Source organism: Cervus canadensis, chromosome 2 (genome assembly GCF_019320065.1).
Source record: "Cervus canadensis isolate Bull #8, Minnesota chromosome 2, ASM1932006v1, whole genome shotgun sequence".
Taxonomy (NCBI): Eukaryota; Metazoa; Chordata; class Mammalia; order Artiodactyla; family Cervidae; genus Cervus; species Cervus canadensis.
Window position 1 is genome coordinate 41,560,503 of NC_057387.1, and position 14,204 is coordinate 41,574,706.

Genomic DNA, 14,204 nt, shown 5'->3' on the forward strand with positions numbered 1-14,204 from the left:
ATATACAGCCTTTAAGGACTCCTTTCCTGATTTGGAACCAGTCTGTTGTTTCATGTTCAGTTCTAACTGTTGCTTCCTGACCCACATACAGATTTATCAAGAGGCAGGTCAGGGAGTCCGGTATTCCCATCCCTTTCATAATTTTCCACAGTTTGTTGTGATCCACACAGTCAAAAGCTTTCACACAGTCATTAAAGCAGAAGTAGATGTTTTTCTGGAACTCTCTTGTTTTTTCAATGATTCAATGGATGTTGGCAACTTGATCTCTGGTTCCTCTGCCTTTTCTAAATCCAGCGTGAACACCTGGGATTTCACGGTTCACGTACTATTGAAGCCTGGCTTGGAGAATTTTGAGCATTACTTTACTAGTGTGTGAGATGAGTGCAATTGGGTGGTAGTTTGAGTATTCTTTGGCATTGCCTTTCTTTGGGATTGGAATGGTAACTGACCTTTCCGAGTCCTAAAGCCACTGCTGAGTTTTCCAAATTTGCTAACATATTGAGTGCAGCACTTTCACAGCACCATCCTTTAGGATTTAAAAGCGCTCAATTGGAATTCCATTACCTCCACTAGCTTTGTTCGTAGTGATGCTTTCTGAGGCCCACTTGACTTCGTGTTCCAGGATGTCTGGTTCTAGGTGAGTGGTCACACCATCGTGAGTATCTCAGTCATGAACATCTTTTTTGTATAGTTCTTCTGTGTATTCTTGACATCTCTTCTTAATATCTGCTGCTTCTGTTAGGTCCATACCATTTCTGTCCTTTATTGTGCACATCTTTGCATGAAATGTTCCTTTGATGTCTCTAATTTTCTTGAAGAGATCTCTATTTCTTTGTACTGATCACTGAGGAAGGCTTTCTTATCTCTCCTTGCTGTTCTTTGGAACTCTGCATTCGAATGAGTATATCTTTCCTTTTCTCTTTTGCCTTTCACTTCTCTTCTTTTCACAGCTATTTGTAAGGCCTCCTCAGACAACCATTTTGCCATTTTGCATTTCTTTTTCTTGGGGATGGTCTTGATCCCTGTCTCCTGTACAATGTCATGAACCTCCGTCCATAGTTCATCAGGCACTCTGTCTATCAGATCTAATCCCTTGAATCTATTTGTCACTTCCACTGTATAATTGTAAGGGATTTGATTTAGGTCATACCTGAATGGTCTAGTGGTTTTCCTTGCTTTCTTCAATTTAAGTCTAAACACGAAACACTAATTTCAGAAATTACATGCTCTGATGACTTACCTCTCAAGATGAACATAATGTCGAGAAAGGACATTTTTAACCAAAAATATAGTTTTTGCAGTAGTCTCCGGACCCATCAATCTGGAAAAGTACAATTTTGCACGAAGAAAATACCCAACAGGCCATAGCCACTCCTGAAAAATATAAAAATGAAGAGAAAAGAGCTGTGAATATCTAAAATTTTTTGAAAAACAACAAATTAAAAAGTCAAAGAAATAAAAAGAAATTCTTACAGGTCCTTGGTGATAATTGAAACCTTTAGCAAGATTATAGTTGTCATTGTCTAAGGCATTGTCATAAGTTCCACAGTAAACCATATCACTGCAAAATGATTGAAATTTAGGTTAAAAAAAGATCAGACATTATATAAAAAGCATCAGGAAAATTTCCTACTGGAAAAGGTAAGAAATAATAAAATTATTTTATCTTCCAATCTGTAGTCTAAAGCTCATCATCCACCTAACCCTAAATTAGTATATACTGAGTTTAGAATGTGTTAGGGGATGATTAACAAATGCTTAATACCTAATACAAAAAATGTAAAATATTCAGATATCTTGCTTTCAAAGAGACACTAAATAATGGTTAAAGTTAACTATTTCACTTGTGCTTTGTCTCTTAGTTGTAGTCGACTCTTTGCGACCGCAGGGACTGTAGCCCGTCAGGCTCCTCTGTCCCTGGAATTCTCTAGGCAAGAATACTGGAATGGTTAACCATTCCCTTCTCCAGCATTATCTTCTCGACCCAGGGATCGGACCTGGGTTTCCTGCATTGCAGGTGGATTCCTTACCGTCTGAGCCACAAGGGAAGCCCCTAATATACTTATAACAATTAAAATATACACATAATAATTTGAATTAGTAAACATTAATGATAAAGTTTTTAATTATTATATATCAGAAAGGCTGTTTTTTAAACTTCTCCATTAAGTTATTTTAAAATTAAGTAAAATTGGTAGATTACCAGATTATAAATAGCAACTGAATATAATTTACATATATTTACAAACTAAACAAAGTTACAAACACTGCAATATTTAATACAAGATAGTTATCTATACTCTCTTTAATTATTGCTTTTTTTCTTTTAGTGAGATAGATAGACCTTATCACTAAGTATGTTTTTTTCTGTGGGTTTTTGTTCTGACCAGTGGTGCTTACCACCTCTGAAAACATTGAGAATACTTTAGAAAGCAGATAAGTTCACACATATAAAATTTTGCATCTCAAGAGTGAAATGAGTAAACAATATGTTAGGAAAAATCTACAAAGGTAAGGCTACAACAAAATGGGGATCTCTCACATATGAAACCCAAGGCAAATGGTGATGGGCATCCAATTTTAAAGCAAAACAGTAGAAGAAAAATAGAAACATCATTATAAACTCAAGAAAAAATAAAAATTGGAAAAGAAATGCAAAATGAGATAAACATTTAATCATAAAAACAAAATTACTTATTGGCTTAAATAAAAACAGTGATGTAATTATTTACAGAAAATGGAAAGGGTTCAGGGCGAGGTAATGACACAGTTAAATCTGCCATCAAAAGAAGTGATGTGATCTGTCATCACAAGAAGTAAGCAAATAACATCTAATATTTAAAGGAGTCAAGAAATAGCTACAAACACATACTATTTAGAATTATAGGAGGAACTACTAGGAGTAACAACTTCTAAAATAAATATCGTTTCTGAGGAAACAATAAAGCTATGCCTCCAATGTTCATAATCATCATGTATGACTTTTATGATCAGAAAAAATAGGCATTAGAAAATATTCATATGACATCTTAGTTTTATAAAATTAAAATTCTTTTATTGATGACTGAATTTAGGACAAGCCCACTTTGAACCCTGATGATTATTGAAGATGTTGTTGCTGTTTAGATGCTAAGTCGTGTCTGACTCCTTGCAACCCCATGGACTGTAGCCCTCCAGGCTCCTCTGGCCATGGGATTCTCCAGCCAAGAATATTGGAGTGGGCTGGTGTCCTTCTCCAGGGATCTTCCTCACCCAGGGACCGGGACTCACATCTCCTGCATTGGCAGGTGGCTGTTTACCACTGAGCCACTAGGGGGGGCCCTTAAGGAAGACATAGAAGGTCTTTTTTTTTTTTTTTTTTTAATTTTTTTATTAGTTGGAGGCTAATTACTTCACAACATTTCAGTGGGTCTTGTCATACATTGATATGAATCAGCCATAGATTAGAAGGTCTTTTTAAAAATTCAGTTTGAATGCAACTTTAGAGATTTAACTGATAAGCAAAAAAATTATGACCTGATGAAATAAAATAACACCATTCTTAACACCCATATTTCGACTTACTCTGAACTCACAGTTTTCATGCCAGTATTAATATGATTAAATATAGTTATATATTAAATATAATATGAACTACATTCTTAATACTTTTTAACTTACTCTGGATCCAAAGTTTTCATGCCAAGAGGACCAAGCAATTTTTTTTCTGCAATCTCCAAAGCCTTCCATGCTTTTTGGGTTGTAAAGAGCTCAGGGGCCTAATGAGTGCCAAAAACAAATATACAAACTTTTTGAGATCACAGAAGAGTCTACCCACACTAGGAAAAAAAACTACAAACTTGGGAAATAATGAAAACTTAAAAAATACAGTGCAGATCCAGAAGATCAAGTGTAGATGTCTAATCAGACCTAATTCTATCAGGCCGACTTGGAAGCACTGACCTTGGCTCTAGAGATTAGGGAAGCTGTTTGGGGTGATTGTTTCCTTGTGCCACTTTAAGGAAGTTTACTAGTTCCAAAAGGAAGTTGCCATAGTGCCAGTGAAGGCAGAACATAAGATTTACATTATCTTCCTTTAAGTTCACCTGGAACTCATTTTTTGCTTTTAGTGTCATAATGAAACACAGAAGGATATGCACTGGAATAGCATGAGTACATTTGCTTGTGATATGGAGAAGGAGAGAAAGATGACTAAGTGACTAAAACTCCACATTAAATTTAAATGTTAAATAAAATCAATGCACACTGAACCAAAGCTACCTTTATGTACTTTTGTATTTTTTATTCTACTATAATTAATAATACAATATTTAATACTCTTTTTGACAAGGTGGCAACACCTGGACACAGATGTTGAACACATACCTTCTCTGTTTTACTGTACTTTATTTTGAGACTAAAGTATAGATAAAAAAGGAGAGTCAAGCATTCTTGAGTAGACAGAACTAATTACAGCAATACAACAAGAGCAAAAAGCAGAATGTGAATTGAAGCTACTCATATTAGTTCATTAGTCCAGATGTTTCCAACTAGTGAGCTGAGGCATGGCACAGGTATGCTGAGAAACAGAGGCCTGCAGCTTTCCCCACAGCTGGGTGGGGTCTGGGGCTCAAAGAAGCGGGTGGTTCTGGCAACAACCTAGTCCATTTCGCCCAGTGTGCTGTACAAACATCATCATTTTCCTTTTTTAAAAATCATCATTTTATATGTGTTATGATGTAAAAACATGGAGAAGAACTTCATTAGTCATCACCCATTATTTTCTATTTTTTGACATCAAATTTTGAGTTAAGGGTGTTACGCTTTATTCATTAGAAAAGACCATATAGTCTATGGCCATACCACTCTGAACGTGCCTGATCTCTGATCTCGGAAGCTGAGTAGAGTTGGGCCTGGTTAGTACTTGGATATGAGAAAAGACCATATAAAACTAGCTAGTAAATAACTCATTTTTTAACAATTCAATGAATTTGAGAACAAATGAGAATAAAGAACTAAATAAACCCTATCATGACATTTTTGAAATTTGAAAAGAACAAAGCAAATTACTCACCACAACCATTGCTATGGTAAAATTAGGCCTGAGCTGGTAGTCACACCACGGGCTTGATGCTCCGTAACTGTCTTTGTATATGCCCCGCTTGTGTACCAGATTAGGTTGCTTTTCATTGACATCTGCAGGGTCTTCTGACACATAAAATAACTTTTCAAAGTTCTCTTGTATTTTTCTGTTCCATTCATCATATGAGACTCTCACAAGCTTTCCTGAAACATTATAAAAGACTTGGTAGTTTTAAGCATTCAGAGAAACTCATACATTTAGTTAAAGCTCAAGAGTAATATTTAGTCAATAAATTATACACTTTTTTGGAAAGTGTCAGGGTCTTTTGAAGGACACTAGCCAGAAATAAAAAATTATCTTTCACTGTATTACTGAAAAAGGATTAGACTCCAACAAATGATCCCAGATCATTTGTCTTTGTTTGGGTCACTCTTACTGTTGATAAAATTATCTTTATTAAGCACTTGAAAGGAGGCTAGTCTGAATTGAGAGGTGCTAGAAGTATAAAATATATACTGTATTTCTAAGACACAGTACCCCTCAAAAGAATGTAAAACAGTCGTGAATAATTTCATAGTGATTACATGTTGAAATAATCTTTCGTATATACTGAGTTAATGAAAATATACTCATTAATTAATTTCACCTGTTTAACTTTTTAAAATGTAGGTACTAGAAAATTATATTTCTATTGGACAGCACTGTTCTAGAAAAAGAGATGTAAAGATTTCATAATTGTTCACCAAAACTTGACCTGATCATAGTCATATCATATCAAGGAAAAAAAATAAGTATGATGCTATTCATATGTCAGTTCAAAGTTGCTATAAAAATATAGTTAGTAATCAGGTTTGTTACAATTTTCATACTAGTAAATTAATGGAACTCCAGTACTTTGGCCACCTCATGCAAAGTATTGACTCATTGGAAAAGACCCTGATGCTGGGAGGGACTGGGGGCAGGAGGAGAAGGGGACGACAGAGGATGAGATGGCTGGATGGCATCACCGACTCGAAGGGCATGAGTCTGAGTAAACTCCGGGAGTTGGTGATGGACAGGGAGGCCTGGCGTGCTGTGATTCACGGGGTCGCAAAGACTCGGACACGACTGAGCGACTGAATTGAACTGAACTGAACTGTCTTTCCTTTTAATCTTAAGGGTTTTCTAATACTAGTTCATTGAGTCACATGATGATTATGTAGATTAAGCATATAGACAGTCATCGGACTTTCTTTGCAAACAAAAGAAATAGCTTACCATGTCTTTTCACTGTAACATAATGATAAGGAAAAATATTTTTTTGGGATAATTCCAGCAACCAACGAACAGCAGATTTACTCAGGCCCACAATTTCCACAGCAGATCCATCTCTAAAATTAAAAATAAATTTTATTCTGTGACAATGAGTAATTTAAACACTATTTAAAGGGCATTCAAAAAATAATTTTGAAGAATTATATAACTAATGTATTATAAAAATGACTATAAAAATCCTTACTTTATAGGAGGTGTGTGGCATATATAAGAAATTTCTCCTTTTATTACTTTTGGATTGCTTAGCATCTTATTTTTAAAAAATTATATGAAGTAGAATACAGACTATGGAGTAAAAGGAGATACTTCTGGAAAAAGGCAGAAGTAGGAATCAAAGAATATTGTGACAGGATTCCAGAGAAAAGAAAATATAGGATATAGGACTAAACAAAGCCAGGGAAGGTGAGCATCATAATTTGAAAGCTCATTTTTAAGGAAAATGAAACAGAAGTTCAAGATCTAATAATTCATCAAAATAAGTGTTTTTAAAAAGAACATGCAAAATATATAATGACAGCTTCTATTTAACAATTTTTTTTGACATTTCTGATTGAAGATAAAATTTGGATAAAAACATGGTTTCTTAGACTTGATACTATAGTAAGAACTTAAAATAATAAAAAGAAATGATGAGATAAAAGATTAAAACATTAAGGGGAAAATATTTAGAAAGTGAAAGGATTTCATAAAAGATAAGACAACTGGTTGTTTTCTGTATTTATAAGAGATAATAATAACGAATTATTTATAACAGTGAAAATACTTCAGGTTATAACGAAATGTCCTAGCCATGGGGATAATGAATCATAAAACTTTCCTTTGAGGTGCTTGTAGGGAATCAATCCATGAGAACACCCAGAAGAGAACAGATAGGTTTACTTGATCACATATCAAGAGGATTGTACATGTGTATATTGGGGGAGAGAAAGGAGTACGTGGAAGGAGAAGTGGGAGGAAGGAAGCAAAATTTTGACTGATTTACCAAGAACACTTCGTGGTTAACAGAATAAAAGATTCCACAAGTATATCACTTTACAAATGATATAATTATATAAACACTATAAATAAACACTACCTTGGAGTGGCTGGGATTCCTTTGTTTCTAGCTCTGTCACTTTCTCCCATTTTATCCATCCATGTACCGCAATTGAAGCGATTTCCTCCATAAACAAATCCTGTTTCTTCATCAACCCCTGCAGTAATATTAAAACCTGACAATAAAAATAAACCATTTATAAAATTTAAAAGGAATATAATAAATTAGGAAAACTACTCTGGAGATCAATTTGGTAATACCTTAAAAGTTGAAGATGTGCAAATCAAAACTACAATGAAGTACTATGTTATACCCGCCAGAACGGCTAGCATCAAAAAGTCTACAAATAACAAATGTTGGAGAGGATGTGGATAAAAGGGTACCCATGTACCGTATTGGTGGGAAAGTAAATTGGTGCAGCCACTATATTTTTAATAGACAAGATAGGTCATGTTATTCATGCTCAAAACTGTTCACTGGCTCATTTCAGTATGAAAATTCCTTAAAAAACTAAAAAGAGAACTACTATATGATCCAGTAATTCCACTCCTGGACATATATCCAGAAAAGATGAAGACTGTAATTCAAGAAGATACATACATTCAATTCAAGAAGATACCCTAATATTCATAGCAGCACTATTTACAGTAGCCAAGACATGAAAACAACCTAAATGTCCACCAGCAGATGAATGAATAAAGACGACGTGGTGTATATATATACAGTGATCTACTTTAATATAAGTCTGTTTGAGTACTGGTGAGATTGAATGCTTCCCTTATGTTTATTAATGGATGGTTGATGCACCTCCTTGGGCAAGCTACTTTTACTTCCTTTCCTATTTCCTCTATTATGAGCTAGGAATAGAGGTACTAGTTTTTGGAAAATGTTTGTCAAGTGATACACAAAGGCAAAGAGCTTTTTAATTTACTTGATACTAAATAACTGGACAGTCAATGTTTAGTGACTAAATCTCAGGGATTTGGCCATGAAGTCAAAAGAATGCACACAAAAAGGTACATAGGTCAAAATGACTATGAATGAACAGGTTGTTTCAGATGCATAAAGTGAGTAGAAAATCTATCTTTGCACTTCTTGATGAGCTGCCGAAGTATTCCAGGCTATCGGTGCCCTTTCCATAATCAACCCTGGAGAAACTACAGAGAAGTATGTGTGAGGTACTGATGTGAACTCACATAATGTTTGGGACAAACTAATGAAAACAGGTGAGACGTGACCAGCCTCTTTGGACTTTTATTTTACCTTGGCTCTTAAAGCTGTTGTTTTACAGCTTAAGAAGACTGCTACAGAGAACTAATAATCAAGGGAATATGAGCTTATTGGGAAAAGACAAACCTTCGATAGTAGAGGAGTCTAATGACTAGATGAGAGAAAGGAGTTGAGTAACATATTTCATATGAAGCAGAATTACTGTATCAATAGCACACAATAAGCAAAACAAATATCCTCAAACATAAGCAAGATATTATTAACAGGAAGTAGGAACAAAAGACATTAAAAATGACTAAGTGGAGATGTTAGGCCTGGAATTTTTAATAGTTGAAATAAGGAAAACAATAAAGTGATAATAAAGGGACTAAACAGTAGATGGATATAGCTAAGAGTGAAATTAGTGAGATGGAGGACAAGATGGAAAAATTCTCCAGAGGCAGCAGGAGTGGTTAAAGGCAGACAACAGAAGAAAAGCTATGGGGATAGAAATAAACAAGAAGATACTCAGACAAAAGTAACCCCAGAAAGTGAAAAGAAATAGTAAATCTCAGATTAAAAGGGCTCATAGAGGACCACATGAAACAGATACGAAAAGTTAGCGTAAAAACCCCGATTAAGACAAACAGATGGTTCTAAAACTTCAAAAAAGAAAGAGTAATCACTTCTAATAGAATGAGGTATAGGTCCATAAGACTTTCAATAGCTTTACTGGAAGTAAGACATCAACAGAATGATATTTTCTAAAGCACTGAAGGAAAAAAGCATTTATGTCTAATCTGTCATTTAAATATGAGGGCATAATAAAAATACTGCCAGTCATTCAAGGCCTTGGTGGGTTTGACATGTAAACTGTTGTTGTTTAGTTGGTAAGTTGTGTCTGACATGTAAATTACAACTAAAAAATACTCATATAGCAACAATAAAAATAACTACAGCAAGACGCTGTAGTAGTAGGAATTTTTCTGAGAGGTTTTCATATATTAACATAAATAAATAAGCTCATTTGATTAAATCTAATAAGGAAAGAAAGAAATCTTGGAGGATATAGACAGGGGATGAAAAGATGATCAAATTACACATCAAAATTTATTGTTGCCTAAAAATAGCACTAACCAAGGAAAAGAAAAAGAAGAATAGTCACAACAATTCAAACTGAAATTTCATCTAGATAATATCAAACATGGATTGGGAGAGAGGTGCATACAATAAATTACTTAATCTGTTAGGGGTCATTATAGATTTTAACAAGGAAACGAGTACAGACATGAAAAATTAACACAGATATAGGTCATAAAAACAAGAGTCACAGGAACAAAAACAGAATGGATTATTTCAGAAATCCTACCCTACCTTCATATCACAAAGATAATCTCTCATATTGACTTTTATTAACTGTGTATGGTTTTGCATTTTACAAATATTTTTTAAAGAAACAATTTATACAAATTGTTATATATAATTATATTAATGATATATAATTTTTATATAAATTGTTTCTGAAATAAACAATAGGATTTCTGAATAAAATAGGTAGGATTTCTGAAATAAAATATGTTGAAGGACACGATAGATAAATTGGGAAAAGGTCTGTATAATTCTAACATTAATGATGGACAAGTACCTAGAGTAAGCCAAAAACTCCTGGTAAACAACATGAAAAATATCAGAATGCCAAAAGAAAGATGAATAAAGGTATAGAACAGGAACAAATAGTTTATAGAAAAGGAAACTTTCCAAAGATGCAGTAAACATATGAGAAAATATTCAAATTCAATAACAGGAGAATTACAAGTAAAAACAACTACATATGGTTTTATAACCACATTCAGCATTAGAGGATAATGCCAAATGACGTTGGTAGGCATGGGAGTACATAAGAAGCCACTTTGGTTGGTAATGGGAATAGATACTGGTGCAGTAATTCTGGAAAAGAATGTGGTAGCGTTGAAACAAAGGGCATAAAAGTATAGTATATATAGCTCTGATATACCGATGTTAACTGAAATAAGCCAGACATAAAAGGACAAAAATGATGTAATTCCATTTATTTGAGGTACCAAGAATAATCAAATTCACAGAGACAGAAAACAGATTAGTAATGACCAGGGACTGAGGGAAGGAGAGAATGAGAAATTACTGTTAACTGGGTAAGAGTTTCAGTTTGGGATGATGAAAAAGTTCTGGAGATGGATAGCAGTAATGTTTGAAAAACAGTGTGAATGGTTGAAAAACAGTGTGAATGTACTTAAAGTCACTGCACTGTACACTTAAAGAAGGCTAGAATGATGTGTTTTATGATAAAATGGTAAACATGTATTTTACCACATACACTCAGCAGTAAAAAAACACCCAAGCAATCCAATTAGAAAAGGGATAAAACAGAGTTTTATCATCAAAGAAGGGGTAGGGATGGTAAATATGCACATGAACAGATGTTCAATACTGTTAATAGGAAAATGCAAATCAAAAACACAATATGTAGTAGTCTACATGACTATCAGAATAGCTAAAAAACAAAACAAAAAAACAAACAAAAAAACACCAAATTCTGGCAAGGATGTGGAGAAATGATCTGTTCAGTTTGCTGGTAGGAGTGCAAAATGTTACAACCACTTTAGAAAACAGTCTCAGTTCAGTTCAATCACTCAGTCATGTCTGACTGTTTGTGACCCCATGGACTGCAGCACACCAGGACTCCCTGTCCATCACTAAGTCCCGGAGTTTACTGAAGCTCATGTGCATTGAGCGATGATGCCATCCAACCATCTCATCCTCTGTCATCCCCTTCTCCTCCTGCCTTCAATATTTCCCAGCATCAGGGTCTTTTCCAATGAGTCAGTTCTTCCCATCAGGTGGCCAAAGTATTGGAGTTTCAGCTTCAGCATCAGTCCTTCCAATGAATATTCAGGACTGATTTACTTTAGGATGGACTGGTTGGATCTCCTTGCTGTCCGAGAGACTCTCAAAAGTCTTCTCCAACTGTATTTAAACTCCAATACAGTTTAAAAGCATCAATTCTTCAGTGCTCAGCTTTCTTTAGTCCAACTCTCACATCCATACATGACTCCTGGAAAACCATAGCTTTGACTAGACAGATCTTTGTTGGCAAAGTAATGTGTCTGCTTTTTAATATGCGGTCTAGGTTGGTCATAACTTTTCTTTCAAGGAGCAAGCATCTTTTAATTTCATGGTTGCAATCACCATCTGCAGTGATTTTGGAGCCCCCAAAAATAAAAAGTCTGTCACTGTTTACTTGCCATGAAGTGATGGGACCAGATGCCATGATCTTAGTTTTCTGAATGTTGAGCTTCAAGCCAACTTTTTCACTCTCCTCTTTCACTTTCATCAAGAGGCTCTTTAGGTCTTCTTCATTTCTGCCATAAGCGTGGTGTCATCTGCATATCTGAGGTTATTGATATTTCTCCCAGGAATCTTGATTCCAGTTTGTGCTTCATCCAGTCCAGTGTTTCTCATGATGTACTCTGCATAAGTTAAATAAACAGGGTGACAATATGCAGCCTTGATGGACTCCTTTCCCTGTTTGGAACCAGTCTGTTGTTCCATGTCCAGTTCTAATTGTTGCTTCTTGACCCGCATACAGATTTCTCAAGAGGCAGGTCAGGTGGTCTGGTATTCCCATCTTTTTAAGAATTTTCCACAGTTTGTTGTGATCCACACAGTCAAAGGCTTTGGCATGGTCAATAAAGCAGAAATAGATGCTTTTCTGGAACTCTCTTGCTTTTCGATGATACAATGGATGTTGGCAATTTGATCTCTGGTTGATTTCATCTGACAATTTGATCTAAATCCAGCTTGAACATCTGGAAGTTCACGGTTCATGTATTGCTGAAGCCTGGCTTGGAGAATTTTGAGCATTACTTTACTAGCATGTGAGATGAGTGCAACTGTGTGGCAGTTTGAGCATTCTTTGGTATTGCCTTTCTTTGGGATTGGAATGAAAACTGACCTTTTCTAGTCCTGTGGCCACTGCTGAGTTTTCCAAAGTTGCTGGCATATTGAGTGCAGCACTTTCACAGCATCATCTTTTAGGATTTGAAATAGCTCAACTGGAATTCCATCTCCTCCACTAGCTTTGTTCATAGTGATGCTTCCTAAAGCCCACTTGACTTCGTATTCCAGGATGTCTGGCTCTAGGTGAGTGATCACACCATCGTGATTATCTGGGTCATGAAGATCTGTTTTGTACAGTTCTTCTGTGTGTTCTTGCCACCTCTTCTTAATATCTTCTGCTTCTGTTAGGTCCATACCATTTCTGTCCTTTATCGAGCCCATCTTTGCATGAAATGTTCCTTTGGTATCTCTAATTTTCTTCAAGAGATCTCTAGTCTTTCCCAGTCTATTGTTTTCCTCTATTTCTTTTCATTGATCACTGAGGAAGGCTTTCTTATCTCTCCTTGCTATTCTTTGGAACTCTGCATTCAAATGAGTATATCTTTCCTTTTCTCCTTTGCCTTTTACTTCTCTTCTTTTCATAGCTATTTGTAAGGCCTCCTCAGACAACCATTTTGCCTTTTTGCATTTCTTTTTTTTTGGGGATGGTCTTGATCCCTGCCTTCTGTACAATGCTATAAATCTCTGTCCATAGTTCTTCAGGCACTCTGTCTATCAGATCTAATCCCTTGAATCTATTTGTCACTTCCAAGTATAATCGTTAAGGGATTTGATTTAGGGTCTAGTGGTTTTCCCTACTTTCTTCAATTCAGAAAACAGTCTGGCAATTTCTTGTAAAACAAAACATGGATATACCGTATGACCCACATTATTGGGAACAGTATGTGAATTGTGAACTTCCAGATGTTCAGGCGGATTTAGAAAAGGCAGAGGAACCAGAGATCAAGTTGCCAACATCTGCTGGATCATCAAAAAAGCAAGAGAGTTCCAGAAAATCATCTACTTCTACTTTATTGAGTATGCCAAAGCCTTTAACTGTGTGGATCACAACAAACTGTGGAAAATTCTGAAAGAGATGGGAATACCAGACCACCTGACCTGCCTCTTGAGAAATCTGTATGCAGGCCAGGAAGCAACTTTAAAATTGGGCATGGAACAACAGAGTGGTTCCAAACAGGGAAAGGAGTCCGTCAAGGCTGTATATTGTCACCCTTCTTGTTTAACTTATATACAGAGTACATCATGAGATATACTGGACTGGATGAAGCACAAGCTGGAATCTAGATAGATGGGAGAAATATCAATAACCTCAGATATGTATGCAGATGACACCACCTTCATGGCAGAAAGCGAAGACCTAAAGAGCCTCTTAATGAAAGTAAAAGAGGAGAGTGAAAAAGTTGGCTTGAAGCTCAACATTCAGGAAACTAAGATCATGGCATCTGGTCACATCACTTCATGGCAAATAGACAGGGAAACAGTGGAAACAGACAGATTTTACTCTTTTGGGCTCCAAAATCACTGCAAATGGTGATTGCAGCCATGTAAAGGACTCTTGCTCCTTGGAAGAAAAGTTATGACCAGCATATTAAAAAGCAGAGACATTACATAAAAACAAAGATCCATCTAGCCAAGGCTATGGTTTTT

At 35.6% G+C, this 14,204-nt stretch overlaps 1 protein-coding gene across 7 annotated transcripts in view; it reads right to left on the bottom strand.

The window, feature by feature from the left end:
- The window catches only part of AGL (amylo-alpha-1, 6-glucosidase, 4-alpha-glucanotransferase), a 99,253-nt gene that overhangs the window by 7,658 nt on the left and 77,391 nt on the right, over nt 1–14,204 (bottom strand). For all 7 annotated transcript variants that reach the window (XM_043460552.1, XM_043460551.1, XM_043460554.1 and 4 more), the window contains 6 exons: nt 7,452–7,587; nt 6,320–6,432; nt 5,054–5,265; nt 3,661–3,758; nt 1,474–1,561; nt 1,241–1,374 (listed from right to left, as the gene is read on the bottom strand). In XM_043460552.1, coding sequence (XP_043316487.1) covers nt 1,241–1,374; nt 1,474–1,561; nt 3,661–3,758; nt 5,054–5,265; nt 6,320–6,432; nt 7,452–7,587 — 781 coding nt within the window. The remainder of the gene's footprint in view (nt 1–1,240; nt 1,375–1,473; nt 1,562–3,660; nt 3,759–5,053; nt 5,266–6,319; nt 6,433–7,451; nt 7,588–14,204) is intronic.